Source organism: Nilaparvata lugens, chromosome 7, assembly GCF_014356525.2.
Source record: "Nilaparvata lugens isolate BPH chromosome 7, ASM1435652v1, whole genome shotgun sequence".
Classification (NCBI taxonomy): Eukaryota; Metazoa; Arthropoda; class Insecta; order Hemiptera; family Delphacidae; genus Nilaparvata; species Nilaparvata lugens.
The window spans coordinates 52,177,508-52,192,878 of NC_052510.1; the positions used below are offsets into that span (position 1 = coordinate 52,177,508).

At 34.5% G+C, this 15,371-nt stretch overlaps 2 protein-coding genes across 2 annotated transcripts; one reads left to right on the forward strand and one right to left on the reverse strand.

Annotated features, from left to right (window-relative positions):
- Positions 1-1,006: 1,006 nt before the first annotated feature.
- On the reverse strand, positions 1,007-2,112 carry LOC111046103 (thioredoxin). Its single transcript, XM_022331590.2, has one exon. It carries the CDS (start codon positions 1,928-1,930, stop codon positions 1,409-1,411), a length of 522 nt encoding a protein of 173 aa, XP_022187282.2. The 5' UTR covers positions 1,931-2,112; the 3' UTR covers positions 1,007-1,408.
- A 664-nt stretch (positions 2,113-2,776) lies between these two features.
- LOC111046101 (ubiquinone biosynthesis O-methyltransferase, mitochondrial) lies at positions 2,777-14,684 on the forward strand. Its single transcript, XM_039433087.1, has 6 exons — positions 2,777-3,015; positions 5,668-5,874; positions 7,352-7,481; positions 8,729-8,968; positions 12,664-12,823; positions 14,297-14,684. The coding sequence occupies exons 1-6, from the start codon at positions 2,927-2,929 to the stop codon at positions 14,419-14,421; spliced, it is 951 nt and encodes a 316-aa protein (XP_039289021.1). The 5' UTR covers positions 2,777-2,926; the 3' UTR covers positions 14,422-14,684.
- Positions 14,685-15,371: the final 687 nt, after the last annotated feature.

The window sequence follows — 15,371 nt, forward strand, 5'->3', positions numbered from 1 at the left end:
ACAATATGTGATCAGAACACAGGAATTTGAAAGTTAAGATTAAAGAATAGCTGGTATAATAATTATTGATGTGAGCTATAAAAAAATCAAAGAACATTTTTATTTAATAATGCTTATTATTCCATTGATTAGGGTATGACAGTAGCCTATTCCAACAAAAATATATGCTTAATAATCATGATAAACCCTATGCTATTAAACGAGCAACCTCTGTTTATATGTTTGGATGTTTTTATTTCACCGATCTCGAAAACGGCTCTAATGATTCTCACGAAATTCAGAACATAGTAGGTTTATAATATAAAGATTCGATTGCACTAGGTCTCATCCCTGGGAAAACTCGCTGAAGGAAATTTAAAAGGATAATTATTATTCATGCTTGGAAAAACAGCTGATAATATATATTCCATCGTCTGTTGGTGATGGAAGTGAGTGAGCGAGTTCATGTGTGTGGGACTGTGTCAAAATTATGACTCAGCTGTTGAACTTTTGTAATAATTCAATCGGGTACTTAGTGCCGGTCACGGTAATTAGATGAAAAATTCTATATACCGTGGTGCCGGTTGCAAAAAAGCTGGGTTATTTTCAATACTGATTAATTCCAGTAGATTCATCTTTTTGAAATGATCTTCTCTGATTTGGTTCACGTGAAGTTAATCAGGATTAAAATTTAACCGGCTTTTGTGCAACTGGCCCTTTGTGAGGAAAATTTTTGCATTCATCAAGGAATTATTCTCAATTTACTGTGATTAGATAAAGCATTTCTGTATCAATTTTATTATAATTTCTTCTTTTGTAATAAATTTTTATGCTTTTGTACTCCAGAGCAAAGCTCAGACCCCAATATTCTATCTAAATGTGCGTACCGTACTGTTCATTTACTTCAGATTACATAGAATGGAATATTATAAAGGTTTACAGTATACAGGTATATTAAATTTAATACCTGCACAAGAAACAATCTTGGAATATATGAAGGTTATAGATTTAAAAAAACAGCCATAAATAAATTTTAGAATTTTTATTAAAAATGACAAAATAAAACACTGTTTTGCTTAAATTGAAATTGGGTAGAAAAGTTTAATATTGAAGAGAAAGGAATATATTTTAACATGTTTTTAAATTATCTTTTTAAATATTTTAGGGTTTACTCTTTTGTCTCTTATTAAATTGTTCTTCCTTTTTCACTTTTTTACTATCTTTATTTTTTTCAACACTCTCCCATTGTTGGTACCCTCTCAATTTGCAGCCTAAAGTTATAGCTTTTATATCCTTTCAAACTCTTTAAGCTATATAGTTCAAAGAGTAATTGTGTGTTAAAATGGTTTGTTTGATTGCTGCATCTTTAAATGGAGCTGTACCTCGGTACCTGTATCATCACTCACTTAATTTAATAAACAAACTGTGTCTATTTTAGTCTTTCAATTGTTTTCTCCAACTCTGAGCAGTTGGCTCCCGAGAAAGCGTCAACCTGTTCACCGTTCTTGATAAATATAAATGTGGGTATCATTCTCACGTTATATCTTGAGCCAAGATCGGCAGCAGCGTCCTCTTCGACTTCGATCTCCAGGAAAATAACATCTGGATTTTGCTTAGCCAACTCCACATATTTAGGTGCAATTCCTTTGCATGGTGGACACCATGTTGCATGGAACTTGAGCACAACTAGCTTTGATCCTGCGTTGGCCAGTATGTTATCAAATACGTCAACATCGTCGATCGATTCAACTCCCTTGGAAGAACTTGAAAATGCTTGTATATTTTGTGCATTATTGTTACCACAGTCATAGTTGTAAGATGAGCCACCTCCATTCCCACCATATTCATAATTGTAAGCTGAAGCTCCATTACCACTCTCATAGCTATTCCCAACCGACAAACTTATATCAAGATTATCTTCACAAGTTACCAATTCCAATATGTTAGGCATGATGTTGATTACCGCCTTTTTGCTTTGAAAAGATGAAAATGTCACTGAAAATTTTGCACCTTCACTCGGTCACTTCCCAAATTTATTTTAAAAGATGAAAATGCCACTAAGAATTTTGCTCCTTCACTGCAGTGTCTTCCAAAATTTTATTAAAGTAGTTGTTGATTTGTTTTCATAAGAAGATGTAATCATATGAATTGAATAAACATTCAACACTACTCATATGCTAAATATACCTTTTTCATCACAGCCTCCTCTATACATTGGAGAATACACGTTCTATTCTAGGAACATTAAAAAGACTGTACTTTGGCTAAAGTGTACGTCCAGTGCAAAAATTTAATGTAAGGTATTTTGGCACTGGACGTACACTTACACCCTGTACTTTTCTTACATTAATATTTTGATTTTTGGACTAGAAGTTTTGTTTAAGTTAAAATCATTACGTCTACACAATAATTTTTGTCTACAATTAAGTGGAAGCAAACAATTTTTTCAGTTGTACACTTTGTTAAAGAGCATACTTCTAAAAAAAGTTACTCATATTGTACAAAACGTGTTACGGCATACGTTTTATAAAAAAAAATTGTAGGAGTTTAACTTCTTTTTTCTATAGTAAGTCATGTCGGTGGAAATATTTTCATATCTATAGCCTATATACCAAAAGCTTGAATGCTGAATAAAGATACATAGGTAACAATAAAATTGGATCAAATTAAAATTTGAATATTGAGAGGAATAGGATACCACCTAATTATTTTAAATTAACCGCCTTCTTTATTAAAGTCGACTCTCGATCAGCTCGATATATTATCGAAATCAAATTGAACTATCGATAAGACGGCTATTATCGATATTTATGATTTATCTATGTTATCCGTCTTCTGCTAAGAGAAGAGGTTAGATTTTCGCTTTTTCCGATTCAAAATTAAAATTATATTAAACAATTATTTTCATGTGAAGTAATATAAGCAACACCGAAAATTAATATTCAAAATGGCTTGTCACTTCATGGGCCATCCGGCATTCAGAAATATTATTTTCAGAAATAATTCCTCTGAATTCTTTTCACAGAATTTGATACGGTAAGTGACAGTAGTTTTATAACTTGAATCTTTAGGAATATTTCATCATAGCTATTATTGTCCTATTCGTATTTGGTATAGTCTACTCTCTGTTATAGTTTTAATTTTTTACTCTTCATGACTGTGATAACCTACCCATCGGCCGGGGGCTCCCCAGAGCCGAAAGATCCGTAAAGAGCGACTATAGCCTACCTAGTGTCCGTTTGGTAAAGGTTTTGTGTGTTGTGTGACTAATCTAGAAAATAGAAGTAAGAATTAAGCTTATCATTTGTTATTAATTTAATGCTATAGCTGTATTAAAAGAGTCTTAGAAAAACGAGAGTAAAGCCGCGTTTACACCGGAGTTGGCAACCAATGATTGCCGACATTTATCGGCAATTTTGAGTTGCACGCATTAAAACAACTGCAACTCGCATTGCCAACCGTAGTTAGAGACCGATTTTGCGAGTTGGCAATCGAAATTTGGTTTTCCGACCGGAGTCGGTAAAGATCAAAGGCGGTTGCCAATCCCGGTTGGCAATGCGAGTTGCAGCGCTAACTTGAGTTGCAACTTGAGTCTGCAACTACCCCCGCTACCCCTCCCCCCTGTTGGCTCCACGTGGTCGCGCTGCGTCAGTTCCTCAGTTCAAGCAGGCTAGTCGTCGTGACTTGTTGTGTTTTGTTGTTTGGTTGTTGTTTGTGCTAGTGCAATGTAAGCTAAGCTATACATTACTCAAGCTAAGCTATATATTTCTTAAGCTATAGAGTTTCTTTGTTTGATTTGGAGTTTTTTTGATGTATACATTATTTCTAATTTTATGAATTGTGTTACTTTGGAACATTAACTTAACTTTGTGTTCATATTTTATTAACAAGTCACTACCAGGTTGCAACTTTTTTTGTCTAGATTTATTAACAATTAACTTTTGTCTAGATTTATTCAACTCAGTGCACAACGTAAACAAATAAAAGGAATCTAAAAATAACAATATTTAGTAATTTTCTTTCTTTGCTCACCTGTATGTTATCCTTCAGGAAACCTATAACAGCCTCACAAATCTCTGGCACTAAAATAGATATCGCACTTTTGGAAACTTTAAACAAATAACTGATACTAGTATAAGAGTCGCCACTCGCCAAAAAGCGCAATGTAATAGCCAATCTTTCTCGCACTGGAATTGCTTTCCTGTAGTTAGTATCCTGTTTACTAATTATGTGTCCAATACCAACAATTAAACTTTCAAAATCGTCACTTGACATTCTTAAAAAGTTTTTTACACTGCCATCGCATCTCAATTCTCCCGTCAAAGGATCTGTATCATCTCGATTTAAATCATTTAAAAGATCGCTGCCGCTATACTTTGCTCTTGCCTGCAATGAAGGTCGAACCCAGTATCTTCTCGGTTTTCTACATTTGATAAAATAACACACGCTGCCGCAGCAAGAACAACCTCTTCAGCACTCGACATTCTACATACTGTCTGATTTTCTACATACTGTAAAGTTTAGTTGCAGTTGCAGGTTGCAGACCTAAAAACAAACTATGTGCCCAGGTTGCAAGTACAAGTTGCAGACTTCCATCGGCAACTAGCGTCTGCAATCGAAATCGGCAATTTTTTATTGCCAACTCCGGTGTAAACGCGGCTTTAGACTGAGGTAGAAATACCCTAACTTAGAAGTTCTTCATCCATTACCCACATTCAATGGCGTCAAATCTTAAAAACACCAATTGGTAAAAAATTAAGACACTAAGTTAGTATCTCTGTATCTACGGTAACGATTGCTTTAAGACCGTTGTATAACATAAGGACACCAGGGCGACTCCAGAAAGGTACGTGTGTAAAGTAAACTGGGACACCAGTGACATTCCTATCAATGGTGTCCCAGCTGTAGCCGGTCTGGCTAATCGGAGTGAGACACCAAAACCTGATGTTCGGCTACCAATACCTAGTGTTACGTATCGTGACCGTGATGTAATGAACGCAATTAGAACAAAATGTCCTGTGATTCTGCTATGATTCTACTTGGAAACTTTCTGTCCCAGACCTGTGTCCTAATTTAATACGGGCTTTGAGATAGGTAATAAGCGTTGCATATAGCCTACTTTGAAAATTTTAAGTGAATCTAATGAGTGTAGCCTATAAAATTTTTGCCATATTATTTTGATAGCATAGCACAATTTAGGATTCATCTTAGGAGTTAGTTTGATATCTCGAAAACAGATCTCGAGGGTTAAGACTTTCTATGTACCTGCTGGTGGAATTCCACTGCCAGAAACGTATATTTACATTTGTTGATTTAACTTGAGCTTTTATTACTTGAGAACACCAATCTAAAAGCGAGTTACAGGGCTTCAGTTACTTTTGCGCTCATTACACTAGGGACACCAGAATTTGGTGTTCAGACACTAGGTATCACTTCTAACACCAGCCAGAACACTGTTGGCTACTTACGCGAATAGACACCAGTATTGTTTTGCTGGGGTTCTAATGCAATACACGCCTCATGTATGTTTTTGTTTTGTGTATGGTATTTTATGTTTTTGACGCCATCGATCCCATATTCTGGGTAAAGGATGCAGATTTAGGTATAAGGTATAAGACCTTACATGCATTGTAATATAAATGTGTATTGAGATTTTTTAGGTTGAAATTTTGCTTTCACTCTTTACAGAACGTTGAATCATTCATGTGGCGGCACTTCTACTACTACTCTGTTTAGTAGTAAGACTGATGCAGGAACAGAAAGTTCTCCACCGAATAGTTCGAACTTTGAAGGGAATGTTGATAAGACTGAACTGGAGAAACATCAACAGCTTGTGAATGAGTGGTGGGACCCAAGGGGCCACATGAAAGGCCTTCACGCTATGAATGACTTGAGGTAAGCTTCATTCATCGTATTGTTTATTCATTCATTCAAATTTGGAGATGGCTGGAGGGGAGAGGCTTGTAGTGCTTGAACACCTTTTATCAACTTACATAGGTATGAAGGTTTATTACTTTCCTTGCCCTATTACCATAGGTAAGGAAAGTATTGCTTTCCAAAAAAATTAAGGTACCCTAATTTCAAGTTTTCTATACGTTTCAAGGCCCCTGAGTCCAAAAACATGATTTTTGGGTGTTGGTCTGTGTGTGTGTATGTCTGTGAACACGATAACTCCATTCATAATCAACCGATTGACTTGAAATTTTAAACTTAAGGTCCTTATACCATGAGGATCCGACAATAAGAAATTCAATTCAAGATGGCGCAAAAAAAGTCGGATAATTACTAAAAAAAACATGTTTTCACGGTTTTTTTTCGAAAACGGCTCTAACAATTTTCTTCAAATTTATACCATGGATAGCTATTCATAAGCCCTATCGACTGACATGAGTCTCATTTCTGGGAAAATTGCAAGAGCTCTCTAATATTCTTGAGAAAAATGGCGAATAATTACTACAAAAAACATGTTTTTCACGATTTTCTAAAAAATGACGACCGATTTTTTTCAAATTCATACTCTGTATAGTTATTTATCAGCTCTATTAACTGGCATGAGTCTCCTTTCTGGGAAACTAATGGGGGTCCACCCCATCCTTGAGAAATGGACTTAGTAACCTCCTTCTCGTGCATGAGGTAGGTAGAGCAGTTCATAAAAAGAACACATAGTCGAGATATTTCATCTGTAGTAAGCCGTTCTCCTGGTGACAAAGGATTTTGTCGCTGATGCTTAGTTGTTGAAATTGTGCTAGGCCCTGAGGTCTGCGGATAGTGCTTGAACATCTTTTATCAACTTACATAGGTCTGAAGGTTTATTACTTTCCTTGTCCTATTACCATAGGTAAGGAAAGTATTGCTTTCCAAAAAAATTAATTACCCTAATTTCAATTTTTCTATACTTTTCAAGGTCCCCTGAGTCTTGTGTGTTGGTCTGTGTGTGTATGTGTGTATGTCTGTGAACACGATAACTCCATTCCTAATGAACCGATTGACTTGAAATTTTAAACTTAAGGTCCTTATACCACGAGGATCCGACAACAAGAAATTCAATAAAATTCAATTCAAGATGGCGGAAAAAATGGCGGATAATTACTGAAAAACCATGTTTTTCACACAAATTTAATTTTTCTGTCATGTCTTTGTGGCTCTGTAACCACACTATGGACATGAAATATCACATGCTAAATTGTAAAATTTCTATCAACTTGGCCTCTCGCTAAGTGATATTACTCTTTTCAATAAATTGAGCAATATTTTATTAATATTTAAAAATCCAAAATAATTCTGGTTAATTAATTTCTTTTCTCAAAATAAATTAGATAAATTGAAATTTACTATTTTACTCGCATTTTCAATTTAAATTGTAATTTTTCAGGGTGAAGTTTATAGCTAATGGTTTTATAAATGCTGGACAACTAAAAGAAGATGAAACACAAGTAAACTCCAAATACCTGCAAGGTTTGAAAATATGTGATGTAGGCTGCGGAGGTGGAATCCTATCAGAAGTAAGTAGGCCTAAAGAAGAAAATCAAATCCAATAACACAAACAAATATTAATAATCTAAACAGTGGTAAATCACTTAGATGACATTATAGAAATATTTTTTATTCATCGTCAAGGGAAATTCAAATTTGAAGTATTGTAATCAAAGTTAGGAACTAATTTATCAATGAAGCTATTGTATCTAATGTTTTGAAGGTACACGGTTTTATCTTTTAAAATAGTGTGAATTGATGAAATTTCCAACAGGATACCTGAAGATTTGGATTTGGAAGATTTTTAAATTTGAGTTGTTACTGAACAGTTGAAAAGTAACTGAATTTTTATGGTTTTTTATTAATTTGTTATCTATAATCCCAATTCAAAATAGCCAATTCATATGATTACCATTTTTAAGTGTTCCCAATATCGGGAGACCGAGCTTCGCTCCGAGTAAAAAAGCACGAAAAAATTATTACGAAAGAAGAAATTATAATATATAATTTATAGTTCATACAGTAATGTTCCATATAATCACAGTGAATAAATTGAGATCAATTCCCAGAGGAATGCAAAAATTTCTCTCACAGAGGCCTGATTGCACAAAAGCCAGTTATATTTTAATCCTGATTCATTTCACGTGAACCAAATCAGAGAAGACCATTTCAAAAAGATCCCTTCTCTGATTGGTTCTACTGGAATTAATCAGGAGTAAAATTTAACCGGCTTTTGCGCAACCGGCACTAAGTACCTGATTGAATTATTACAAAAGTTCAACAGCTGAGTCATAATTTTATCTCAGTCCCACACACATGCACTTGCTCACTCACTTCAATCATCAATAGACGAAGGAACTATCATCTGTTTTTCCAAGGATGAATAATTTATTATCATTTTCATGTCCTTCAGCGAGTTTTCCCAGGGATGAGACCTAGTGCAATCGAATTTTTATATCATAAACCTACTGTGTTCCAAATTTTGTAAAAATCGTTAGAGCCGTTTTCGAGATCCGTTGGACATACATAACCAGATAACCATATACAGAAATTGCTCGTTTAATATAATAGGATTTAAACCTATTTTTTTTATTTATTATTGTTAGACCAAATAAAAAATAATATATTTTTCACTGTTTATTATGTAGGTATAGAATTCTCATATAATATCAAGTGTGATACTGAATATATATTATTGCTCATTATGTATATACTGTAGTTGTATTTACAAATTGAGAAAACGTTTTTCAAATCATAATATTCATTTCTTCAACAGGTCTTAGCTCGTCTTGGAGCCGATGTTACAGGCATAGAACCTGGTGACGATCTTGTAAAATTGGCAACAGCGCATGCAGAAGCCAGCACATTGCCTAATAAACCAAAGTACATCTGTAGCTCGATAGAGGAACACGCGAAATCGGCAGAGAACACGTACGATGGTTTAGTCGCGTCAGAAGTTGTCGAGCATGTTCCAAATAAGAAAGAATTTCTTGAAGCATGTCTACAAACTATAAAGGTGACTACTCCTACTCACTCTTACAAAACTTCAGTCAGTTCAAAATCATAAAGATTCTACTCAGTGTTTCATACTAGTATCATGGTACATGTTTATGGCCCATATAATAATAAAAATATCGAGTGACCTGACTGGCTCAGGTCTGGTGTCAGAGTTTTCAGCTCGAACTTGATCAATTCCAGAGCCTCTGACATGACTCAACGACTGCTTTTAGACAGCCGTGACCGACGACTTAACGTGTTCATCCCAAACACGGGAGTGGCCCTAGAAAAATATCTTGCCGGAGCAGGACTCGAACCCGGGCCTCTGAATTATAAAGCCAGCATCTGTTTCACTCGACTACGGCCACGCCACTCCTGTATGACCCATAACTTCCGTGTTCTGTCCATTGCAATAGGTTCGTTCTCACAGTTTCACATAGTAGTGTTCAACTTAATTTATCTTATTATTTTTATATAACATTTTTTTGTTTTTTATTTTTGTTGAATGCAAAAAATATTTTGTTCTTCCTTCCTACGTGGGTTGCAATCACCAATCAAATCATTATTATTTAGTTTAGAGTTATTAGTACCCACACAATACATTTTGGATAAGGAATTCAAAACTGGATAAAAAACAAAAATATTACACTTTTTCTTCCTAGACCATGTCTATGAATTTCTATAAAATCACAGTTGTTTGATTTCTATTAAGTTGAAATAAGATTGAATTTATTTACTGTTTACAAGTTTGTGTTTCTTCAATGGTTCCAAATTTTCTTTAATAATTCAATATTATTCGTTACAAGTGCTAATTGAATGGAATATTTCTAATCAATTTATTTATTCAAGCCATCTAAATTCAAAATCTATAGTTTCCATGTTTATTTTGGACTATAATTTTATCAAAATTGTACACGTAAAATTCTAACCTTGGACATTGTCACCTATAAATTTGGAAGAAAAATAGCACAAGGACTACCTTATCATTTTATCTACCAATGTTACAACATTAGTGTAATTTGCATTGTCAATAAATAAATGAATAAATAAATAAATTGTTGTTCAAGATTCAATAGAATAACGATTGAAATGACTGTTTGAATGATGTAATACACAAAACCGAGTAAATTAATTGTACAGAATCTATTTTGTAATAGACTTGATGTAATAAACTTCATATTACACATTATAAAAAACTTCCTTCAAGAAGTTATGTATTTTCTTTTAAATGTTTATTCTTACAGTAATTAACTTAGATTATGTAACATCAAGTGATTATCCTTTTTAAGCTCTGATTTCTAGACGCATCCTGGTAATCAAATCTTTCGGTGGAAATCGATTTGTGAGATGTATTCCTTCAAGATCTTGTTACTCGTCTGGTACGCCAATAATGTTTGTGTTTTTGCATATAAGGGGTCGCCGCCAACCTGTCTCCCCGACAACTAGTCTCCTCGCTATTTTGATCACAGGCGTCAGTAAATCCCCTGGTAAAATATACCATTGCCGTCAACTAGTCTCCCCGACAGTAAATCCCCTACTAGAACGAAGGAGCCTAGTTGTCGGCGACAACTAAGCTCCTCACACGCTCACGACAACTAGTCTCCCCGACAGTAAATCCCCTACTAGAACGAAGGAGCTCCTCACACGCTCACGACAACTAGTCTCCCCGACAGTAAATCCCCTGCTGGATAGGCCTATGAGGGGTCTGGTTGTCGTGATCGTACCCGACAACTAAGCTCCCCGACAGCTAATACCCTATTGAACATTGAAACCAGCCTGAAGCGGGCGGGGAAGTAGTACAATCACAATTACTGTTTCACACATTCTATGAATCCGATTATTAGAAGAAAAGCTTGTTGTTGTTGTCACTTCTATCACTGCAGACATAAAATGAAAAAATAAACTATTTCTCTTTCCAAATTCAACTGACTTGGAAATGTTCTTTATTGAATTGGCAAGCATTTTCAGAATGAGTTTGTACGTCTCGCAAGTGACTCGTATGTATAGAATATAACATATATTATCAAGCAAAACTCTGATCCACTGTTCAGTCTTCAACTTATGGCATTTAAAAGTTTAGATTGAAACTTTATACTCTTATATTTTTGTTTTTCCATGTAATGTGAATTGTAGGAATAATTCTACATTGATTTGTCACTATTCTCTTTTGAATAACTATTCATTAATTTGTAACTATTCTCTTTTGATTAATTATGATTGATCAAAGTTAATCTTGATTTTTTAATATGGTATTTTTTCTAATATAACTCTTAAAAAAGCGATGAATGACTTTCCCAGTCATCTAATCCATAGAGTAAGTGCATGAAATACATATGTCAGTTTACTCGCGAAAACTCCGGCACTCAGAGCGTGCGAGGAGCTTGATTGTCGGGTTCGGTGACGACAACCAAGCTCATTGCACGCTAGCGTCAACTAGTCTCCCCAACAGTAAATCCCCTACTGGTTCAGAGGGGATTAGTTGTCCGGACCGTAGACGACAACTAAGCTCCTCGGACGCTGATGACAACTAGTCTCCCCGTCAGTAAAGCTCCTCTTTCAGGAGCTCAGTTGACGCCGTCAGTAAATCCCCTCGAAAGTGGTTTTAAAAGGAGCTTTACTGTCGGGGTGCTTAGTTGGCGCGTTCCCCATATAAGTATCCACATATTTAAAGTTTTCCCTTGACACAGAGTAGTTTGAAAAAAGTTATAAACTGTCATCATGTTTGTAGGATTGGAAGATACTAGTAGTTCTGTGAACAGTAGACCTCACGCAGTATTCTCATCCACAAGTACCAGATGTCAACCGTTTTAAATGTTAACAAACTCAGTTCACGTTTGAATTTGTATTCCATATGATATAATTCATCCAGTTCCGTGATGATCTCTCTATCTGATGAAAATTAATTATTTAGAATCAAAAATATTATAATTTCTGCAGCATTATTTAGTTCATTTGTTCATTTTTATTCACCTATTAAATTAGTTTTTTCGAATGTGACTGATGGGCACGCATAATAATACCATGACTGCAAAATAAAATATTGAAACCAAAGACCTTAAAGCTGCGATTAGACCAAATTTATCAAAAAAATGTTAATAACTCAATCCTTTTAGATTCTCTTAGATTGAACATAACTTATCATACACATGATGAACATATGTGTTTGTCAACTTCCGTTCAATCTAATAGAATCTATAAGGATTAAGTTATAACCATTTTGTTAATAACTTTGGTGTAAACCCAGCTTAAAGATGTATACCTCTTTAATGTATTTGATTGAAACTATAGACCTTATACAAATACAGTAATAGACTGGCTTCTCCACACATCTGTGTAATCACTTGTCAGCTGATTTATGATGAATAATTCTATATTCTGATTTTTACTCTAATATTGGCGTATGAAGGAGGCTCCTTTTTCCTCTTATATTATCCTTGAAATGCAAAATTTCCAAAAACCTTGTATATACGTCGACACGCAATTCAAAAAGGAACATACCTGTCAAATTTCATGAAAATCTATTACCGCGTTTCGCCGTAAATGCGCAACATATAAATATATAAACATTTAAACATTAAGAGAAATGCCAAACCGTCGACTTGAATCTTAGACCTCACTTCGTTCGGTCAATAATAAATAACTTTTAGTTTAGTGAACTCAACCTAACTCTTACAAATGATCATGAAATTAATGTATCTTGTATTTTGTCTGTAGCCCGGGGGTTCACTATTCATAACAACACCAAATCGCACGTTCGCCAGCTGGCTGGGTTCAGTGGTGATTGCCGAAAATGTGCTCAACATTGTGCCCAAAGGAATTCACAACTGGAATCTGTTCATCACACCCAGTGAATTGAAAGCCATTCTCGAAAAGCGTAAGTATTCCATCACATTTAATTATACTTTCCACATAGAAAGGAAACACAAATAGATTTCCCATGAGATAGGGCATGCCGTTTCGGTTATGACTGTATCTTCAAACCAGTATGTTGTCCAAGTAGCTCTGTTACTTTGAGTTTAAGCCATTTCAACACGGGTTTGGGTGGAAAAATGATGTAGTGGCGAAGGTAGCTTCAAGCTTCGGAGTTCTACATTTAATGCATGTAATTCGATGGTGGTGCACTCTATTTATTTATTTATATCTACCATAGAGAAACAATGTCATAAGTAGATATCCCATGGTATAGGGCGTTTATGTCGCAACTTTTACTGTTATCTCAAGCCGATTACTGTCGATTATTGTAGATTTTTACTGTTTTGGCCGGGTGAGATTGTATGTAAGACACAATATGAGAGACTGCCAGCGTCACATAGCTTTATGAGGAAGAACTACGTGGACTATCAGCTTGAGATATCACAAAAAGTTACGACATAAACACCCTATACCATGGGATATCTACTTATGCTATTTTTTCTCTATGTATCTTCTTATTGTATTTTTCTCTAGGGCTACTTTTGATATAAATAAAAATATACATATGAGTACTCTTTTAAATTATTTTGCACGACATGTTTCGGCTACTAATGCCATTTTCAAGTAATTTGAAAAAAACATACTTTTTTATCCATTTATTGGATAGAGCAAACAATACAATAGTCGGAAAAGAAAAACAGGTTATTGCCAAAACTTCATCTGTTTCTTAACTTTGTCTCAAATCGTCCGAATATAGTGAGGTCCACGTTATAATGGCAGTGGATAAAGATAGGAGAATAGCAATGCCGATTCTCTGCATTGATTAATTATATTTCTACACTGTCAAAAACATAATTGGCATCGTTGTGGACCTAGAAAAGGATAGTACCACCGGCTTTGTCGAATGATAGACAAGGATAGCAAAACCAAAGTTGATCAAATACTGTCATTATAACGTGGACCTCACTATAGTATGTAGGTTATCTGGTTTCACTCTTTACAAAATCATGGGAATGTGAGTTTATCTCTTGGATTCTATCAAACGGCACAAGTTCATAGAATAAAACCGCTTTCTCGGAATACTTCAAGATAAGAACTTTCTTGACATGAGAAATAGCTGCTTAGGTTTGATAGTAGTAAGTGGCCAGAAGTGGGAAGGTGAGTCATTATTTCCTCTGCTAGCTATTCAGTGCTATTTCGTATGAGACAAGTCGAAGAAGAAACTTGAAGCTTTGAGCATTTATTAAGTGCAATATTTGAAATCGAATGAAAACTTTCTTCCCTTTTTTATTAGTTCATTTTTATTTTGGATTTGTATTCTAACAAGCAATCTTCAAAATCGGTTAATATTTTATATACTATTTTTCATTTCTATGAATGAGTGGTGGATTTTTTAATCGTTTTCAACTAACTCAATTATGCTTCTTTTTTACAGTTGGTTGTCGGAATGTACTAATGAACGGAGCGATGTATGACTTCATAACTAACAGATGGTTCTTCAGTACCTCACAGTTTCACTATGTTCTACATGCAGTTAAAGTTGATAGGAGTATTGAATAAAACAGATAATTCTGGATTTATAAAAGCTTTCACATTATTTTATAGTGGTGTCTGATGTGTCATATATTTATACAAGTTCTCCGTTTCTAGAATAATTATTATGCTTCTTCAGTATTTTCTGTGAAACTTATCTGGCACAAGTAATCTCCTTTTAAGCTTGTATGTACTAGTTGATTTTGTGAATGTATAATATTTGTATTCTGTACCATTATATTTTGATTAATGTATCATTCTATGAAATAAATATTCCATATCATAAATTATTGACCTGATACTTATTTTTACCATATTATTTTATATCTCCTAACAATGCAACTTAAAAAAAACATTTTCAAACGGTTTCATTGTTGAAAATAATTGAAACAACATTTTATAACAATGATAATAGTCCAGTCGACGAAGGGTTATAGAGGTTCAATGTGATGTATTATTTCACTATTTCATGTTTTCCTCTCATTGTTACAGCAGCTTCACTGTGGGGGTTAAATTTTCAATTTTGAGATTTTTTTTTTTATTTTTCAAAGAAATCTAAAGGGGTTGTCTGGAACACAGTTTTTCTTTACAGCTCATTGGGACTAGTAAGGAGGTAATCAGCAAAAGTGCGCATCTGTAGCGCCTTAATTTGTTAAAGGTGTGGAACCACTAAGTTGACACTTGTTGCAAAGTTGTAAATTTCACCCCCACATTAAAGCTGCTATAAAAACGGAAGGAAATATGAAATGGTGAAATAATAAATCAAATTAAAGAGAGTTAAATGCTTTACAAACCTACTATAAGCATTCATTTTCACTACACATTGTTGGAAAGTAATAAGCCTTTAAAGATCCAAAGTGTATAAAACCATGCTATTTCAACAATCTCACCCTTTAAAAAGCAAATGTTTTCCAAAACAGTTGAAAATATCCCAAAACACTACGAAGCAAAACTTGTAGATAATTTATCAAGCTTCA

Bases quoted from the DNA above. Each gene is read 5' to 3' on its own strand.
- LOC111046103 (XM_022331590.2), bottom strand. From the start codon at position 1,930: ATGCCTAACATATTGGAATTGGTAACTTGTGAAGATAATCTTGATATA.
- LOC111046101 (XM_039433087.1), top strand. From the start codon at position 2,927: ATGGCTTGTCACTTCATGGGCCATCCGGCATTCAGAAATATTATTTTC. The intron at 3,016-5,667 runs GTAAGTGACAGT...CACTCTTTACAG, and splicing joins TTTTCACAGAATTTGATACG to AACGTTGAATCATTCATGTG. The intron at 7,482-8,728 runs GTAAGTAGGCCT...TTTCTTCAACAG, and splicing joins GAGGTGGAATCCTATCAGAA to GTCTTAGCTCGTCTTGGAGC.